The sequence below is a fragment of the Engraulis encrasicolus genome, chromosome 3, assembly GCF_034702125.1.
Source record: "Engraulis encrasicolus isolate BLACKSEA-1 chromosome 3, IST_EnEncr_1.0, whole genome shotgun sequence".
NCBI lineage: Eukaryota > Metazoa > Chordata > Actinopteri > Clupeiformes > Engraulidae > Engraulis > Engraulis encrasicolus.
The window spans coordinates 39,878,058-39,898,057 of NC_085859.1; the positions used below are offsets into that span (position 1 = coordinate 39,878,058).

The following is a 20,000-nucleotide window of genomic DNA, read 5'->3' on the forward strand; positions in this document are numbered from 1 at the left end:
AGATACACTCATAGCATGAATGTGCACATTACAAAGACACACTAATTCACACGTACACACAAACACACAAGCCCGCTCATATAGAAAAGGGTCAAAATGCAGTCTGTGTGTGTGGCACATCGGAAAATGTGCAAAAGCTAACAACACCTATCTATTTCACATCTCTCACTAGTTTCAAAAGGAAAAATCGATAACCAAGAGAGTGTTTTTTTCATCCGTTGACAGAACCAGTGGGAGATTAGAGGGAGGACATGGAGAGGGGATACAAGAAGGAGGTGATAGAAGCAGAAGGACAAGGGGAGGATGAGGATGAGGAGAAGGAGGAGGACGACGACAAGGAGGTGATTTAAGGGCAAGGTACTGTATATAAAACAGTGTTCATTCAACACTTCCACTATACTCTATGAGTGTTAAATTCAATTGTCTAAGTGTTTAACCCATGAATGCCTAAAGCACCTGCAAAAAATGCTTGATGAATGCATAAGCCCTTGTTGGGAAAGTTGCCCTCAGTCTATAAAAACCTAAAAATCTCAGTCTCTGATGCACATAAAAACGTGAAATAAGTTGCATTTAAACCCTAAGGCCCTCATATTGCATTATAATGTAACATACCCACATTGTTATTAAAAAAGCTAAAATCTCAAGGGCCTCAATGCAGCGTATATGTGTCTCCAGGCACCAAAGGTCAAACAACATATGAGTCATCAGGCCAAAATGGGTTAATTAATACTGTAAAGCTTACAAAGGACAGAGGATGGGAGGCCAAGGGAAAGAGGGAAGGGATGGAAGGACACGACCAGGAAGTGGGAGAGAACAAGAGGAGAAGGTGGTGGAGGGGGAGAGCAAGGCAAGGGGGAGGAGGTGGGAGAGCAAAGAGGTGATAGTGGGAAGATAAGGGGAATGGATGGACGAACAAGGAGAGTCTTTACACAGCTCTCTCTCTCTCTTTATCTCTTTTCCAGCTAGAGGGGTGAGGAGAAGCCAGGGGGGTTGATGAGGTGGTGGTGGGAGTACAAGGAGAGGTGGGTAATGGTGGGAAGTGGTGGTGACAGAACAAGTAGAGAAGGAAAGAAGATAAAGATGACGAGGTGGCGTAGGGGAGATGACGAGGGGGGGAAGACAAGGGCAGGAGGTGTTGGTGAGAAGACACAGAGAGGTGGAAGATGAGGTAGAAGAACAACGGGAGGTGGTGGTAGGGGGTAGGGTGAGGGGATAGAGGCGGTGGTAGGAGGAGGCGCTGGTGGTAAGGGTGGTGGGGTTAGGAAGTGGTGAGGAGGTGGTGGTAGGAGGAGGTGGTGGGATGGGAGGAGGTGGTGAGGAGGTGGTACGAGGAGGTTGTGGTTAGGGGGGTTAGGTATTAGTGGGAGGTGGAAGTCTGGTCTTGCCTTTTGATGGAGGAGTAGTACTGGTTGATAAAGTCTGTGGCCAGGGGCAGCAGCTCCTCTTTGGTGCGCACCTCATCCGGCTTGCGGCCGTGTGTGTTTGGCGTCATGATGGAACCCAGGCAAACCTTCTCTGTGCAGATGGGCACCTGGGGACGCACAGTACAGGCACACACACACACACACGCACACGCATGCATGCGCGCGCACGCACACACACATATGCGCACACACACACACACGTGCGCAAGCACACACACACACATATGCATGGAAACACACACACACACGCGCGCGCGCGCGCACACACACACATGCACGCACACACACACACACACACACACACACACACACACACACGCACGCGCGCACGCACGCACGCACGCACGCACGCACACACACACACACACACACACAGTAAATGTATGTGCGCAAACACACAGACACACACTCATTTTAATGAAACTGAGAAACACACAGAGAAAAGCAGCACTTCTCACTCCCTATGCATATTCCATTTCTCAGTCATATGCATTTCTCTGTTTCACCTCTCTATCTCTCTTTCTCCTCTCATTTCTTTGTGTCACCCCCTCTCTTTCCATCATTCTCAGCATCCATCCATTTTTGTCACTTCCTTTATGCAGTCCCTGTATTTCTCTCTTCACCTCTATAGATGTCTTTAAATAGATAGACATCTCCCCCTCCCCTCTTTCTCTCTCTTTTCAAATGATCTCTCCATCCATCTCACACATTGTATGGAGTGCTGAAGACCACAGAGTGGACCATGACCTAATTGCACAGTGAGCCCGATGAGATTTAATGAGTCCTAATGTGTTTATCGGGCTGATCATGCCCAGACAAACACGGAGCAGATAAAGCATGTCTTCCGTCTACTTGAGATGTGGCATGCATGCCCAGCCATCGAGCTCAGATGAACAGAGAAAAGCAGAGAGAGACAGAGAGAGAGAAATAGAGAGAGAGAGAGAGAGAGAGAGAATATCCACTGAGATAGAAGATAGAAGAAGAGATAAGTGGGAAAAAATGATCCAATGCCAAGAGCGAGTGTTTGGATGGTCAGCGTTATGAGATTAGACCTGATGTGCGCTGTCACATTACGCTGAATGCTAATGTGTAGAATATATTTAGGGGGGGTGGGGGTGGAGGGGGGGGGGGCAGGAAATGTGGAAGCATGCCCCAAGTGCACATTTAACGCTAAACGCAACACGGCTAAAAACAAAGTCCGGATACTGTCACACCAAACCAACCACTCGGACTGTTGGGCAAATGTAGCTCAGCAGCTTGCCAACAGTTGACCCAAAGCCCAAAAAAAAGCACCTAAAAACTCATGAATCTCGTGTGTGTTTGTGTGTGTGTGTGTGTGTGTGTGTGTGTGTGTGTGTGTGTGTGTGTGTGTGTGTGTGTGTGTGTGTGTGTGTGTGTGTGTGTGTGTGTGTGTGTGTGTGTGCGTTTGTGTGTGTGCGCGCGCGTGTGTGGGGGTGAGAGACTTTTTGAATACATGTATGGTTAATTTATGTGCAATGTTGTGTGTAATGTCTTTGGGCCTTTCCCATTACTAATCTCCACCCCTACCCCTTTGCCTTCCTCTTGCCCCTCATGCTTTCAAACAAAGTCGCAAGGTGTAGGGCTTGAAACGCAACCCCTATGGATTGGGATGCCCCTTCAACAATCACGGAATGACACTCACAGTTGTCACTAATTCCATGCGTTAGGTTGACGTTAATAGCGTTTTTTTGATGTGCGTTTCACGGAGAAAAGGTCCATCACACATTAGGACAATGTTAAACTTAGTACAATGGAATAATTATTACCACTTTAAAACCGACAATTGCGGCGAAAATACTTAATCTCGTGTGCTGTTGTGGATGCTGCGGTTTGCCGCCCATTTTTAAATGCAATCGCAATGCATTCAAGGAAATCTGTCGAAGCCCTCCGTCCGTGGAGTGAGGTGTCTGAAAATCTCCGAGCGGAGGGGATGAAAGCCCTTCGCCGAACCCCTACCCCTCTGCCTGAACGTGAATCGGGATGGCACTACGCCTACACGTGGACGTGCAAAACGGAGGCAAAGGGGATCAGCGTTGGGCTAAGGGGTGTAATGGGATTCACCCTAGTGTCTTCTTCTGCATTTAGGCATGTATGCTACTGGACACCTTAATTTCCCTCGGGATTAATACATGATACTCTACTCTACTCTCTACTCTTTACTACTCGACAAAAGGACAGAGGAAACATTTCATATCACGAACTCAAAGGACAAGTCTCTTTTCTATGGACTGGTTGCACTGCCTAAATGAACTGTCGCACTAAATTACCCATTGATTTGGTGTCCCAACTTCACTGGGCTGACGCACTGACAGGCTGACACACTGATTGGACAGAGTCACTTACAAAGGCAAATAAGAAAAGAAATATGGTGTTGAAAGAGAGAGAGAGAAGGAGGGATGGAGTGGGGAAAGTAGGGATGAGGGGGATGTGTGTGTTTGTGTGTGTGCGGGGGGGTTTTGGGGGGTTGGGATATGGCGGCGGGATTTTAAAATAAAACTAAAGGAATCGTTTGCGCTTGAACGCTTCCGCCAGTCATAGCAGCACACTAAAAGGGGGGGGGGACTCGTGCCAAGCAGCTGCCTTTCCTTGCTTTGCTTTCCCTTCCCTCCCCTCTTTGAGAGCCGCTTACTCACTCACTCACTCACTCATTCAATTCGCAGCAGCGGCTGCTCACACCACGTCCCGCCCGCGACGTCCTGTCGGCTAATAATGAAGTCGAATAAGTCACCACCAGACTGCCAATTATGCCACTGGGAGCATACAACATGAGAAAAAGGGAAAGCGAGCGGGGAACCACATATAAGTCATAAAAGGGCTGGAGAGGATGGGGCTGCCAGGGCTGTTTTTATTTCTTTACCCCTATTATTATTTCTTGAGGGGGGGGGCAATCAGCTGTCCTGTGAGTGTGAGCATGGAGAGGTGCCCAGATGGCAGGTGTCTATGGATGGTGCAAATCAGTGCTAGAACCAGAGTACACTACCTTACATTACACTTAGCAAACGCTTCTTTTATCCAAAGCAATTTGTTTTAAAACTCACCCGCTGATTTCAGGAATTCTACAGTAGAACTTTCTCTAGAATGTTCACTCACAGCTGCTATGGCAACTCAAGGACGCTTTTTTCAGGGGATGATGTCTTTACGTGTTTCCTGCACAGTGCCGTGTGAGATGAATACGTAGATATTATCTACTTATTTTAATATCTAATGTTTTTGTTTTTTGTGTCTTTTCATTTTTTTCAATCTGTCAACAGCTTCTTTGGGTGATGAGGTGAGTTGTCAAAAAACTGACAGCAGGTTCCCTGGTTTTGACGGTAGCTGCTTCCAATTTTGTCTCTGCTGCGTGAGCTTTTCGGCATTTGTGGCAGATTGCCCCGGCTTCCTGCATCCCTTCGCTTACGTGTCTCATGCTTAAATCCTGATACCCGTAACATGGCAACCAGGGATGAGGAAAACAGTTGGCAATTGGCTAAATCCAGTCGCCCCAGGCAACGAGTCATCTATTAAAATTATAGTTCTCAAAAAGAATTGTTATTTACACATATTTGTCTATCTCTAATCTCACACTACCAGACTCCAAAGTAGTTTCTTCCACCAAGCAGTTAGATTACTGAATTCATGCTGAAGACAACAAGGCACTTTCTTTGCACTTTTTTCCACCCCCCTTTTTGAGGACACAAAAAAACCCAACAATATTTACTCTTTATAGGCTTCAAACCTATAATAAGACGTAATAAACTAATCTTGAATCTTGAATCTTGAATATATATTTATTTAAATTCCCATGGTGCCATTGGTGCACATTTATTTTAAATTGGGGGTTGGGTTACAGTGAGGCTGAGCAATTCATCCTAACCATCTAAGCTGCCAATTGCATTACAGATGGAAATTAACCCCTGGGCTAGTACAATCTGGCACATACAGCATGTATGTGTGTTTTTATCAACACACACTGTTCAGAAAAGTAAAGTAGGTGAGTGAAGAATTTAAATTTTGAATTTGCCATGTGCCATGGTACTACGTAGATCAGGGCCAGCCGGAGGCATACGTGAACTATGTTATGGCATAGGGCCCCCAGGCCACCAGAGGCCCCCTTGAGCAGCACAGTTCCAGTAAGAAATGAATATATGTGAGCACACCTCAATGATTATGGGTACAATGTCCTTTTTCATGTACCACTTTTATTGTAAAAACCCTACAAGAAATAGTTTTTAAACGAAACTAAGATATTCCTTAGTGATGAATGCCTTTCTGTTTGAGAAATTTTGCTCCAAGAAGTGCAGTGCATGATGGGTACACAATCTACAGACAGCCTAACTACTGTATGTCCTTAGCTCCCACCCCTCACTCGTGCAAATTAATTAAGCTTGTGAAGCATCTGATGCTGAGTAGGTGGTGGTATGGGGGCCCCTGATGAATTCTTGCTATGGGCCCCATAGAGGCTTGGGCCGGCCATTTAAATTGGGGCTTGAGCTGCAATAAATCACCTGTGATTCATGACTCGTGGTCGTAATAACATCTGGGCATGTTTATTAAATAATTACGTGCAGCAACGGCCAGTACGTCCACCTCTCTGCCGGGTGAAGTGTTTTGTGAGCTACAGTACAGGTGAAGGTAAAGATATGAAAGAGTAGAGGGAATGAAAGATGTACAGTATGTGTGAATGCATATACATGTACAGTAGGCCTATGTGTGTGATTGTGTGTGTGTGTTTGTGTGTGTGTGTGTGTGTGTGTGTGTGTGTGTGTGTGTGTGTGTGTGTGTGTGTGTGTGTGTGTGTGTGTGTGTGTGTGTGTGTGTGTGTGTGTGTGTGTGTGTGTGTGTGTGTGTGTGTGTGTGTGTGTGTGTGTGCATTCCCAAGGGCAATGAAAGTGATGCTGAACAATCATGTTAAAGTGTCTTTCAAATCTATGCAGAAACTTCAGGTGACTAGCCAGTGAAATGCTGCACAATGGAACAGCCTCCTTCCTTACCTGATTGCTGGCACTAAGGTGCAGAGTGTCGTTGAGCATCGCGCCACTTTCCCAGTTCTTGACCTTCATGAAGCGAGGGCATTTGGACGGACTGCCATTTTGCAGGTTCTTGTTGGGCGATATCCTCCCTTGGCTAAATGGCTAGGAAAGAAAGGCAAGAAGGAAAGATAGAAAGGCATTACATAAAAGAAATCATCGGCTCATTCTACTCTTAGACATACTGCACTAAAGCACTTCCATCTACACTTAACCGCTCGAAACTTGATGACGCTCTACACTGTACACAGTAACAGGAGAAGTAGAAAGGCCACTAAGTGGTCTACTGAACTCGGAAAAATCGGCAGCAAAACGATAGTCCTTTATGGATAAAAACGAGGGCAACACAAATAGAACCAATAGCGATATCATTGCACTCTTACGTGTCTAATTGCTCAGTAAATTCCAGTTCAGTGCTACTGCGGGCCACAGAGAGCAAGCTATTCAAGAACAAAAAAATGCACATCTTTTCAGCTACATAATACACTTTGTCCAGAACAAAAAAAAAGTTTCTATTGAAGAGCCTGCAAAGTGATCCTGGACCTCGCATGCAGTCCACTGAGATCAAAGGGAAATCAATCCTCCCCCCCATTCATCGCACTGTCATCTCTACCCAAGCCCCTCAATTTACAGACTTTACCAGCAAACCTGAATGCCGGCATAATTGTAGCATTTTTCTCCGGCGCGTGCGTGACTGTGCTATGCTTGAATGTCATACAAGGCGGTCATTGATGTGATGTGCGCCTGCCTGACTGTCCTGGGTGGGTGGAAGCGATGGCAGGCGGGAGATCTCTTTGAATCGCTTTTGATTTCCGTACACAATGGCCGTTTAGCACGCGAGGCGAAGCGGAGAAGGCCAACACCCCGCGAGTGAACTGCCACCGACACGTGCACGGACGTTATCTAACGTTACGGGCAACACATTGTGCGGACGTGGCGAAATTGTCTACTCTACACAAAGAACAAAGATGCTCTTTAACTCCTGCACCTATTGGGGGTATCGGTGTGAGGCAAACCAGCTGTGTTGGATGAACTTGTTTAAGGTGTGTATCTGTGCAAGTATGTATGTACTATGAGTATGTACGCACGCACGCATGTGTGTGTGTGTGTGTGTGTGTGTGTGTGTGTGTGTGTGTGTGTGTGTGTGTGTGTGTGTGTGTGTGTGTGTGTGTGTGTGTGTGTGTGTGTGTGTGTGTGTGTGTGTGTGTGACTGTTTGGTTGATTTTAAAGACTTGATGTACACTTAGAACATGGTGTTTGTACTCTCTAAGTTTGTGCAGGCACGCACATACACGTACACACACACACACACACACACACACACACACACACACACACACACACACACACACACACACACACACACACACACACACACACACACACACACACACACACACACACACACACACGTGCACGCGCACACAACATTGTTCGGTTTCAATGTTTATTGAGGAGCAAGCAAGCTGCACGGTACCAGCTGCTCAGCTCCGGAATCTAAAAGTGAAAACAGACTCTCGTTTTCTTCCCAACTCCCAACTCGTCAGCACTGTCAAGTGGGGGTGCACGCCACTGTCGGGACTGTTCCGTTCCCGGTGACTGCGGGCAGGGGGAAAGGGTTGTGAGAGTGTTGAAATGATTTAATCATATCACATTGTGCAAAGAGTGTTTGGTGTATATTGTGCTGGGAATATGTATTAGGGATTTATGTTTGGTTTTTTGTTTTGCGTAAAATATAGTCTTGTGTGTGCCTAATCTGGTGGTTTTGTTTTTGTCTTTTTGCCAAAAGGGTTGGGATTCATCATTCAATTATTGAATGATTGGTTAGCCCTGTGAATAAAGGTTGTATAAAAACCCCAGTTAGCTTGTGCTTGGGGAAGCAGCTGATGAGAGCTGACTTCTGCAGCTTAAACATTATGTAATGTATATAACAGTATTGGATCGAACCGAGCAATAGTGACGCTCAGAAGAGTCACAATACTGTATCATGATGTAAGGAGGCAGTATCGTTAAAAGCTCTTTCAAAGTTTAGTTATCCTTCAGTCCAGAAAACATCCGTATGATACTATCTGATAGTGCTTCCAAGCTTAAAATGAGATGCAAAAATCGTGTGAAGTATTTAACTGTAGGTCAAAGATCGCGATACAAACCAAAAGGTGAGTTGAGTGTATTGTTACAGGCCTACTGAATGGTAACTGCTTGTCGCCAGAGAAAGCGGTGAGTGAGCTCAAGAAGTACATTTCTACTGAACGCAAAGCAAATGTTTAATCAGCCATGATGAAGCAATTCAAGTAGTCAGATACTGAACAACAATTTATTGGCTGTTTCCTGTATCAGTCTGTATCAGTCTTGCAATGTTTTGAAGTGCTTTTATTTAATTTAACATTAATTTGCTCCTGAAATATCCATGGAAGTAGTTGAAACTTAAAAAAATTGCCGGAACGATTCTGGAACTTGCCGGATCGATTCTGGATCGTCCATGCCCCACATCGATTCGGATCGCAGAATCGATCATTGTTGACACAACTAATCGCTTTTCAATGACTATTACAGTGATCCACTGGTGGAATGGCATGCATTATGGGGCTACCTGTCCTGATTTGAATTGATATTTGTTTTTGTCAGTTTCCATCTTGGGATTTATTTTAAGTGGTGCCCACGAGCACGATTATTTTTGGGAAAATAAAAACAACACACTTTGAAATATACTTCAACTGTTTGGAGCCGTGTTGAACCCTAAAATTCCACGGACTCTTGTCATCGTATACATGAGAAGTGACCGCTTGCTCACAGTGTGTGTGTGTGTGTGTGTGTGTGTGTGTGTGTGTGTGTGTGTGTGTGAGTTTAGGGCCCTATGATTTCCGCGATACGGAAAACACGGACGGAATCACGGAATGTAGACATTAAAAAGGAATTTGGTTATAAACGCGGAATTGCCCGGAATTTGCTCATTTCTCATGATAAAATGAAAAATCCATTATTTTCGTCATCATTCATCAGTCTAAAAGACATTTCAAACACAAAATATGGTCACAATATCATATCTGGCCCACGCGAGGTGATGCGCAAAAGTTCTATGCTAGATCCGTGATCCATGTCAGTGCATGTTGACAGTGAACGCATCCAAAGACGCATCCCTCTCCCACGCGGCATTTCCGATTGTCTCCCGTCCTAACATTGGCCGTCAGAGCATTGAATAAATCTTAAAACTCAACATGTCAAGAGCAGGCAAGTTTTGTTAAGTAAACAGGTCAGGAATAAACGTGTTGTTCTGACCATCTGACTGTTACCAAGACTATGCGATGCGATACAGAATGGAAGGTCGGCACTCCACTACACTTAAATAAACTATGAAATCATCCGATGCGAGACACGAGTTTGGAATTTGTTACAAAAGATGCGACCGCTGGAAAAGAGGCAATGCTTTGATCATGTCTTGTTAACTTTGTTGGCCATGAAGCAAATGATCTCAAGTTAGCAGCAACTTTGATAAGAGTCAAGTCATCATCAGCAGAAAACGGCTGTGTTTGTGTGAAACGGTAGGAACTTTGGGAGGATGTTTAATGCCTACATATAACGTGACCAAAATGTCTCTAATGTAGCTGCACGTTGCAATATAGCCAAACTTATTCGAGAAAAACGGATGCAGCCCAAGTCCGACTTGAATGAATCAGAAGTGAAATCACCTTCTCGTCGTTGGGTGCGTGTATTACAATATATGCGCATGTACATTTTCAACTACTGTATTAACTGGAATAGTTTTTAGGGCTGATATTGCAAAAAAAGGAGATAATTTTACTTTTCTTTTCTCTACCTACCATTCAACCACAAGTGGCAGTCTCTGTCCTCCCACCTTGAACTAAATAACTAAGAAATAAGATTTTTGGGAGGATTGAAAGGTGAAAATAAGTTAAATATAATGATAGTGCATAGTGTGAGACGACACAAAAAGAGTACATCTTGTCCCTCAGTGTTTTGTGTCTGTACAAGCGCATCAGGTGTTGATTGGTATGCCAGGCATTTCTTGGCATATACAGTATATATGCTCAGAATAATGTATTTCCTTGTAATTGGATTATGAAAGATGTGGTGAGAGATAAGAATTCTCTCTGAGTTCCACACCAGTGGTTGTCTTGAGGGCATGGCCGTGTCTGTGTGTGTCTGTGTCTGTGTCTGTGTCTGTGTCCGTGTCTGTGTGCGTTTGTGTTCGCACGCACACAGGTGTGGATTTCTCTGTGCATACAGATAGAGATAGTCAAAGAAAGTTTCATGATCACGAGGCCTCATGATCAAAGCCTCAAGAACAGAAGGTCTTGAAATGCATTAAGTGACACGCATTTAAGATCTGCAATGAAAGGAGCTGTCCACATAATTATGTTTCCTGCAGAGCTAAAAAGGCACTTGCAGCAGCTAGACAAGTGGCTTGACAGAAGAAGGGTCTCTTCACGCAGTTATTGCTTATTAGCCAGTAACGCACACAGTGTGCACAGACACTAGGGGTGGGAATTGGCAAGGGGTTTACGATTCGATGTGCATCACAATACACATGCCATGATGTGATACTATCATGATGCATTGCGATACATGTATGCATTGTGATAATTACTTCATTTATTTCACCTTTTCCAACATTATACAATAAAAATATATATAAAAAACTATGATAGTTTATGATAAGTTGCAAAAGTGCAAAAATAACATAGTTTTTGTGTCAATGAACGTATCAGCGCCAACAGAATGGTTAGTCATTGTGTCATAGTGTATGGACAATGATGATTTGAAGCTTGGAAGCACTATCACATCATATAATGCAGTTGTTTTCTGGATTTAAGGGTAACAGAACTTTGAAAGGACACATCACGATACTGCACCATTGCATGCCGATTAAGTATTGTGACTGCGTATCACGATTAATCAGGATTCGATTCAATACCATCACAGCCCTTACAGACATCCACACTCTTACTGTAGGCTATTCCACTATCCACAGGTGACTTACCCCAAGACCAAGGCCAAACTGTAGAACTTAACTGCCTACATCTTGTGGTGTATACCTTTTTACCAGGTGAACACCGTTTTCAAAAAGGTTTTGGCACAAATGGTTTTAGGTTGCTTTATAATACTAATAATAATAATAATAATAATAATAATAATAATACTTTCGTTTTATATAGCGCCTTTCAAAACACCCAAGGACGCTTCACAGAGTGTTGTGTTGGAAAGTGTGAGTGTGTGTGCGCGTCAGTGTGTGAGCATGTGTGTGAGTGCGTGAAAGTGCTTGTGGAACTAGCAGCCATAAGCCTCCAGGAAGAGATGTGTCTTAAGGTGTTGCTTAAACATGGCCAGTGAAGGGGCATTCTGGATGTGGTCGGGCAGATTGTTCCAAAGAATGGGAGCAGCAACATGGAAGGCTCTGTCACTGGTGGCCTTGAGCCTGGCACGAGGGACGATCAGCTGGCCCTTGGAAGAGGACCGCAGGGATCTTGAGGGGTCATAGGGGTGAAGGAGGTCAGTGAGGTAGTGGGGTGCCAGACCATGGAGGGACTTGAAGGTTAGGAGGAGGACTTTGTAGGTAATGCGTGACTTGATGGGGAGCCAGTGAAGCTGCTTGAGTATGGGGGCAGTGTTTCCCATACATTGAGGAAACTATGGCGGCCCGCCATAGTTTAAATTTGGCCGCCATAGTTTCCGAAAATGTAAAAAAAAAACCTTTTTTTTAATTTTTTTTTTACGATTTCCGTTTTTGTTAATGAATTACGATTTCCATTGCATTTTCCTCCTGGAGTAATACATCCTATAGAGAAAACCACAACTGCTTGTAAGACAGAGGGATCAAAAGCCTAGTCAAGTTGTTGCAGTTAACTTGGGTTTGGGAATAATAATAAAAAACCTTCAGAGAAGGGACAGTTGGGATGAGTTTACTAACACTCCCCAGGCTTTGTTTTACAGTTGTAATGAGTTAGGTGACAGTAATTAGTTAGGTGACATAAATGTGTAATATGTTGTTCAGCCCTTTTAATGGGAGGAATTTTGAAAAACTGGCCCTGTTACCAGCACCCCTCATGTAATAATAATGATAATTTCATGATACTCAAAGTCGCTTGAATGTGTAGGCCTACGCCTATGTGTGTGGGGGGAAAAGGCATAGCCTACCCTCTTAGACCCTTTTTGTCTATGCGTTAATTATATCCCCGAAACGCGGAGCGTCGGGGATGTAATGGTTTTGCGTGCGCCGCCGCCGCGTCCGCCGCGTCCGCCGCGTCCGCCGCGTCCGCCGCCGCCGCCGCCGCGTAAGGTCTTTCGTGTTAACGCGATAACTTTTGAACGGATGTTTGGATTTGTCCCAGATTTTTTTGGGTGAATGCTCTAGGGCAGGTTCATGAACTGATTCGAGTTTGGAGGTCAACACTTTCAAGATGGCTGAATTCAAGATGGCCGAATTATTGTTTGGCCCATAACTTCTGACCGGGTGGATGGATTTGTCCCAGATTTGGTGTGTGAATGCTTTAGGGTAGGTTCATGAATTGCTTGGAGTTGGGAGGTCAACACTTTCAAGATGGCTGAATTCAAGATGGCCGAATTTTTGTTTGGTCCATAACTTCTGACCGGGTAGATGGATTTGTCCCAGATTTGGTGTGTGAATGCTCTAGGGTAGGTTCATGAACTGATTCGAGTTTGGAGGTCAACACTTTCAAGATGGCTGAATTCAAGATGGCCGAATTATTGTTTGGCCCATAACTACTGACCGGGTGGATGGATTTGTCCCAGATTTTGTTTGTGAATGCTCTAGGGTAGGTTCATGAACTGATTCGAGTTTGGAAGACAACACTTTTCAAAATGGCGGAATTTTTTCATTTGGCCCATAACTTCTGACTGGGTGGATTGATTTGCCCGGTAACACCTTATGGTTCACCATTTCAAGTGAATCTAACCATATTAGGTACAGTGTAATAGCCAATGGTAACAATATTTAATACCATGTAATATAGTGTAATACCAGTGTAACAATATGCAATACCATGTAATATAGTGTAATAACGAGTGTAACAGTATGCAATACCATGTAATATAGTGTAATACCAGTGTAACAATATGCAATACCATGTAATACCACTTACGCACAAACACATGATGTAAGTAAAAAAAATGGCGGTGTTGCAATGGTATTACATTGTATTAAATATTGTTACACTGGTTATTACACTGTACCTAATGTGGTGAACCATTAAAACAGTATTACCATTTGCCCCATTTTTTGCTTCATTTTCACAATAGTCATTTGGTTTTAAGCCTATGCACGTCATGTCACGTCTGTATGTATCATATACGTTTACGAAATGGTGGACGGGAGTGGTAGGAATGATGGGGGACTGGAAGCGTCGCGTTTCGGGGATATACCCTAAGCAGTCGAAGGCGACTGCACAGGCAGTCTAGTTTCACAGTGCTTTTAAATTCTTATCTCTGCTCCTATCTTGTTTCATAATTTTTTTCATTACATAGACCCCTGCATGAGGGACGAATGAAACTGTGTTGTAAACACAAATGATTCACTGTACTGCATTTTTATTTCATAATATAAATGACAATGTACTACTATTATACATGTCATGGGTAAAATCTTATGTAGCCTTATTTCTCAAAATATAAATGGCTTCATGGGGGCCTATGCCTATAGTTTCTCCATGCGCCAATGTCATACTGTACTCATTGTTTTGCCGTTTTGCATTTACGCTGCGTGAATACAACCCGGCCCGGATTGGACCCTTTTCTCAGTCCGGGAATTTAATTCAAATTCAGGCCACTCTGATACGGAGGACAAAATGCACGCCTCCCTCTTAGCATCTGACTTCCCTATAGCCTAGGCCTATTATTAAATTTAACAATTAAATTAAATGTAGGCCTAACGATTTTAATTAACAATTAAAAAGTAATGTAGGCTTCATAGACAATTATTGATTAAACAGTGATTGCCTGTTTCATTTGGTCGTATTTTGATGCATTTTCAGCAATTAGTTCATCTTAAATCCTGCTACCCGTTTCCACTGTGGTCCTGGGCTCCATGCCTACTGCATTCTGCATACAGCCTATCCTTTCATTCACTTATTTGTTTACTTATTTAATTATGGCTTTGTTAAATCATCTACACGATTTAATCTACACATATCATAGTTTTCTTCTGTAGACTATGCCATATTTTATAGGCCTATCATCATAAACATCTATTTTGACTAACTCTCTTCCTCTACCTGGCCCTTCAGTACTCCTGCCTTCATCTGGATCATCAGTGGCCTGCTGCGCTGATGCTAGAAAGCATTCCATAGGCTAAAGAAGATATTTCATATTGAGTTGATGTTTGCGCACCTGTGGAAATGCTGCACGCTATAACAGCGAGACGAAATAGGCTACAGATGCAGAGGAGCTGAAGTATGACCGCGACTTTGTAACTGTCTATCAAAAACGGCAAATGTAAGGATTCCGTTCCTTGAGGATACACACTGCAAGCACGGGATGTAGGCGAACGTTCCCGCGGGCGTGAAGGGGCTCAGCTCACATTACAATGAATGGTCATTCGCTGAGGGCTTTCACGATGCTGATTCCGCGGATAGAATGTGCAAACTCTCCAGTAATTAATTTTTAAAAAGACAACTAAACTGTCCCCGTGTGCGCGAACCAAGAGCAATATTGGTATGCAGCACTTATAAATGATTTAAACAGCATGTTTGATGTGCATTTAATAACAAATAGCCTATTTAACAACAAATTCAATAGCCCCTAGTAATATATTGCGTTAATAACTGATAGTGCGTGCCGGTGGTAATGCAAGGTAATGTGTGATGAAGCGTTTGGCAACTCTCTTCATCAAATGGAATGTAGCCTAATGTAAAGCAATTAAAATACACTTCTAAACCATAGCATAGGCCATAAAGCCTACAGTACATTGTGACATTTTAAAAGCTGACAGTAAGTTGACAGTTGATTTGACATCGCAAACATCGCCACGTTATAGCCTATTTGCATAGGCTAGAGTCTAATATGTCTATTACGTTAACCTGTGCGCGCTGGTGGTAGGCTACAAATTAAGCGTGATGAAGTGTTTGGCAATCTGTTCATCAAAATGGTTAACTGGCATGTAAAGCAACAAGTTTTCGGTTATTCTACGGAAATAGGAATGCACTTTAAAGCATAGTTAATCCTATAGCCTACATTGTGACATTTTTAAAAGTTGACAGTAAGTTGACAGTTGTGACAGTTGCAAACGCTCGCCACGTTATATGATAAAATTCACAACCAGGCCAATTATCTGTATATCGCTTTCAGTAACCTACAAGCTTGTCATGAGAAGATGTCAGTTAATTTGGAACATTTGGCTGCCACTGCCTTTCTTTTTTTAATTTTAGCCCTCTCCGTTCCACCCAGCCTCTTTCAGCTTTCCATCACTGACGCTCTGTTTCGCGCCAGTGTGATTTAAATAGCCGAGCCTTGGGCCAAACCATCTGAAACACGTGGGAGGGGTCGGGAGGAATTATGCTGCTTACATGGTAGTAGAACCACAGATTTTCTAGGAAGGGGCTCTGGACCTATTTAATCCACTATGATGCAGCTGGCGGTTGCAACTTAATTGATATTAATGCAAGAATAAGACACAAGAAGTGACCAAAAAAAAACAGTTAAAATTAGTTGTCGCCGTGGGCCACGTCGATGGTTTGGGCCGGGAAAACTCCCGATCACTTTAATGTGCACCCCGGCTTTGGGTGTGCGGAACACATGGTGCATGCGTGTGACTCCTAATCCGTCGTTTGAAGTGCACACCTGAGTATTACCTGGAGAGCGATGGAGTTTTGATGTTTTAGCTGCAAATCAGGGGTGCATTTCTCAAAAGCATAGTTGTTTGCCCGTTAGCAACTTGGGTAGTTGTCAATGGGAAAATGCATTGAAAACAACAAAGTAGCTAATGTAGTAAGCAACTTCGGTTTTGAGAAATGCACCCCAGAGCATCTCAAACCTCTCGCCTCCTCAACAGACGCTGCCAAGGTAGTGGGGTGTCCCTACCAAGTCTGTCTATGTCTCTATCTGTCTCTCTCTCTCTCTCTCTCTCTCTCTCTCTCTCTCTCTCTCTCTCTCTCTCTCTCTCATTCTCTCCGCCATCAGAGACCACAGACCCACAGATCAGAACCACACCAGTCTGCTCATAAGCAGCACCATAGGCACTAGCGACCTATCTAAAATATACATTGCTTCGCTCAAATACCGGAGCACCAAGACTTTCGCCCAACAAGTGTACTAACAAGTATTGCCCTAATCCAGTGGTTCTTAACCTTTTTTTCTAAGCGCACCCCCTTACCTGTGCCGAAGACAAGCCACGCACCCCCAACACAAACTTCTACATGTGTACAGTATATGCACTAAAAAATGATAAATGATTATTGATTGATGATTAATTACAATGATTCTCGCTTGAGACATGAATCAATACCTCAATGGATTGAAATGGGGACCAAAACTTGTTTAATTTTGACTTACTGTAATTTGGCCTAATTATAATATTTGCAAGTACAATTTTGGTTATAACCTCTTCACATACAAAATTCCGTGCACCCCCTGGAAATTCTGGCGCACCCCCAGGAGGTGCCCGCACCCCAGGTTAAGAACCACTGGCCTAATCAATCGACAAGAAGAAAAAAACAGGTCCGTGAGAACGAAGTATGCAACCTTTGCAATGTTTTTGGTTGAGTACTTCAAAACAGTAGGCTAAGTTATGATTATAGGTATACAGCAAAGGGATTGACTAGTGTGTGTGTGTGTGTGTGTGTGTGTGTGTGTGTGTGTGTGTGTGTGTGTGTGTGTGTGTGTGTACGGCTTTGTCTGTGCATCAGTGTTCGTGTGTGTGCATGCGCTAGTGTGTGTGTTTGTGTGTGTGTGCATTAGTTTTAGGTGTGTGTGTGTGTGAGTGTCTGTGTGCGTGCATGCGTTAGTTTATGTGTGAGTGTGTGCGTGCGTGTGTGCGTGCATAGGTTTACGTATGTGTGTGTGTGTGTGTGTCTGTGTGTGTGTGTGTGTGCATGCGTTAGTGTGTGTATGTGTGTGCGTGCGTGCGTGTGCATGCGCTAGTTTATGTGTGTGTGTGTGCGTACGTTAGTTTATGTGTGTATGTGTGTGTGTGTGTGTGTGTGCGTGCGTGCGTTAGAGTGTGTGTGTGTGTGTGTGTGTGTGTGTGTGTGTGTGTGTGTGTGTGTGTGTGTGTGTGTGTGTGTCCTGGTGCCGGCTGCAGCTGTATGTATTCATTACTCCTCTTGGTCGTCACTGCTGGCCACCATCCGGTGCTGTGGTGTTTGAAGGGGCCCACACGTCATAAGTGGAAGGATTTGACTCGCTCACCACCGGAGGATTAGTGGCCATCTGGCATAGCGGGCATTTCCCGGTGGGCCCCGCACTCTCGTGGGCCCCTATTTTCAGAAATGTAAAAAAATTAGTGGTGGGCCGTTATCGGCGTTAACGTGCTGCGATAATGTGAGACTCTTGTCGCGCGATAAAGAAAATATCGCACGTTAATCTATTCTCAAAATATGGGTTTTGGTATGCACATCACCATAGCGTTCCATTGACAGACGCTTTCAGACTGCGCTCCAGTCGCTTTCTCCTCTCCACCTGTTGCTTCAGCAGACCTACTAAATATGAACAGTGTTTGCATGCTGAAAACATTAATCCCTCTGCCGTGGTAGGTGTTGTTTGAGTGCTTTTTCATAAGTGGTAGACTAAAGAGATGTTATTGTTTGAGGTGAAGCATAGAGACATTATTGTGTGTGAGTAGCCTACCAGCCCGACATAGCCTACATTTCCTCTCGCATTGCATGGAACACATAAACAACTTCCAGAAATCTTGCCTGTGCCATAATTGCAAAATATTCCGTGCGATATGCATTTTGAAGATTGTCAAACTGAAACTGCCAATATACTCTCGCTGAATGTTTGTGTTGCATTCGCGCATTTGCGACTCAGTGAGATATTCTCATGTCAGACGGTAATAAACCTCGCGGTTGTCGCGCTTGATTTTTTTTTGCAAACTGAATTAATTTCGAGTTGTAACTCCTCTGGCATTCTAACTCTGAGAACAACTGTCAGGTTTAGGCCAAATTGCCGTGGGCCAGTGCTGTTGGTTCTACATATCCAGTAGCCTGCCTCTGCTGAGGGCTGCTGAGCTTACTGTGCGCAGAGCTCCTCCCTCTCTTAAAGGAGCCGCTGCTCTTTTTAACAGTCAGTGGCAGATTCTCTCTCTCTCTCTCTCTCTCTCTCTCTCTCTCTCTCTCTCTATTAGAAATGCTGAATTGTTGAGGTCATTTTGTTTAAATAGCCTAATTGTTTGATAGATTGATCTGTATTTGCCTCTACAAGTTATAGCGCCGTTAATTTTGAAATTTCAGTATCTTATAACTGTAAATGCTTCCTATTGGACACACTTTGCACATATTGCAGTGCGTTTTTTTTCATCACCAAGTATCAACATGACCATTTTTTGAAGATAAGATGCATTTTGGAAAAAAAAGGGTTTTTTTCCGGCATTATTTCGCTAGCGCGCCATTTCTGAATGAGCCATTTTGATATAGATTAATCTAGATTAATCTAGATTAATTTCAAAATTACAGTGAGATTAATCTAGATTAAAAAAATTAATCTATGCCCACCCCTAAAAAAAATATATACTTTTTTTTAACATTTCTGAAAATAGAGGCCTACGAGGGTGCGGGGCCCACTGGTGAGCCAGTTCTGCGTCACTAATAATGAGGGGCCCCTTTAAGCCAAAAGTGCCCGGGCCCTATTTCTCCCCCAGTCCATTGGAGGATTAGTGGCACGCGCTCCACAAGTGGCCCAACACCAGCTCAGCACAGGCATCTGCCTCTCTCTTCCTCTCTCTCTCTCTCTCTCTCCATCCCTCTATCCCTCTATACGTATAAACAGTGTGACGTGTGCCACGTGCCTTACGCCCCTTTTTGGGGAAAAACATTTGGGGAAAAGTCAATGCAAGTCAATTGGTGGTATTGGGAAAGAATAAACGCTTCATTTGGTAATAATGCGTTCACAAGATGATGATGGGGTGTTTGTGTGGGGGGGGTCTGTAAGTTATGCTGCATTCATGACGGAGAAGGATTTGGACCAATGGAGATGGCTGCGTCCTGTAATGTGAACCAGTGAAGGTGTTACAATAAATGATGTGTTAAAAATGAAATCTCGCTATCTCTCTCTCCATCCCTCGGTCTATCTGTCTCTATTACTCTCTGCATCGCTCTGTCTGTCTTTCGCTCTCACTCGCATCTGTCTGTCTGTCTCTCTGTCTCTCTCTTTCCCTATCTCTCTCACTCTCGCGCTCTCTCTCCCTCCTTCCTTCACTCTCTCCCTGCCTCTCTCTGTCCAGTGTCTGTCTTTATCTTTTTGCCCGTCCGTCAATTTCTCTCTCTCTTCTTTGTGCCGTTCTGTTAAGTTTCTCAATCTCTCTCTCTCTCTCTCTCTCTCTCTCTCTCTCTCTCTCTCTCTCTCTCTCTCTCACTCACACACA

At 44.0% G+C, this 20,000-nt stretch overlaps 1 protein-coding gene across 1 annotated transcript in view; it reads right to left on the reverse strand.

Moving 5' to 3' along the window:
• Positions 1-20,000, reverse strand: part of nos1 (nitric oxide synthase 1 (neuronal)) — an 81,677-nt gene that overhangs the window by 53,468 nt on the left and 8,209 nt on the right. Inside the window, exons 3-4 of the mRNA XM_063193933.1 lie at positions 6,416-6,556; positions 1,386-1,531 (exon numbers count right to left, since the gene is read on the reverse strand). Of these exons, the coding sequence (XP_063050003.1) occupies positions 1,386-1,531; positions 6,416-6,556 (287 nt within the window). The remainder of the gene's footprint in view (positions 1-1,385; positions 1,532-6,415; positions 6,557-20,000) is intronic.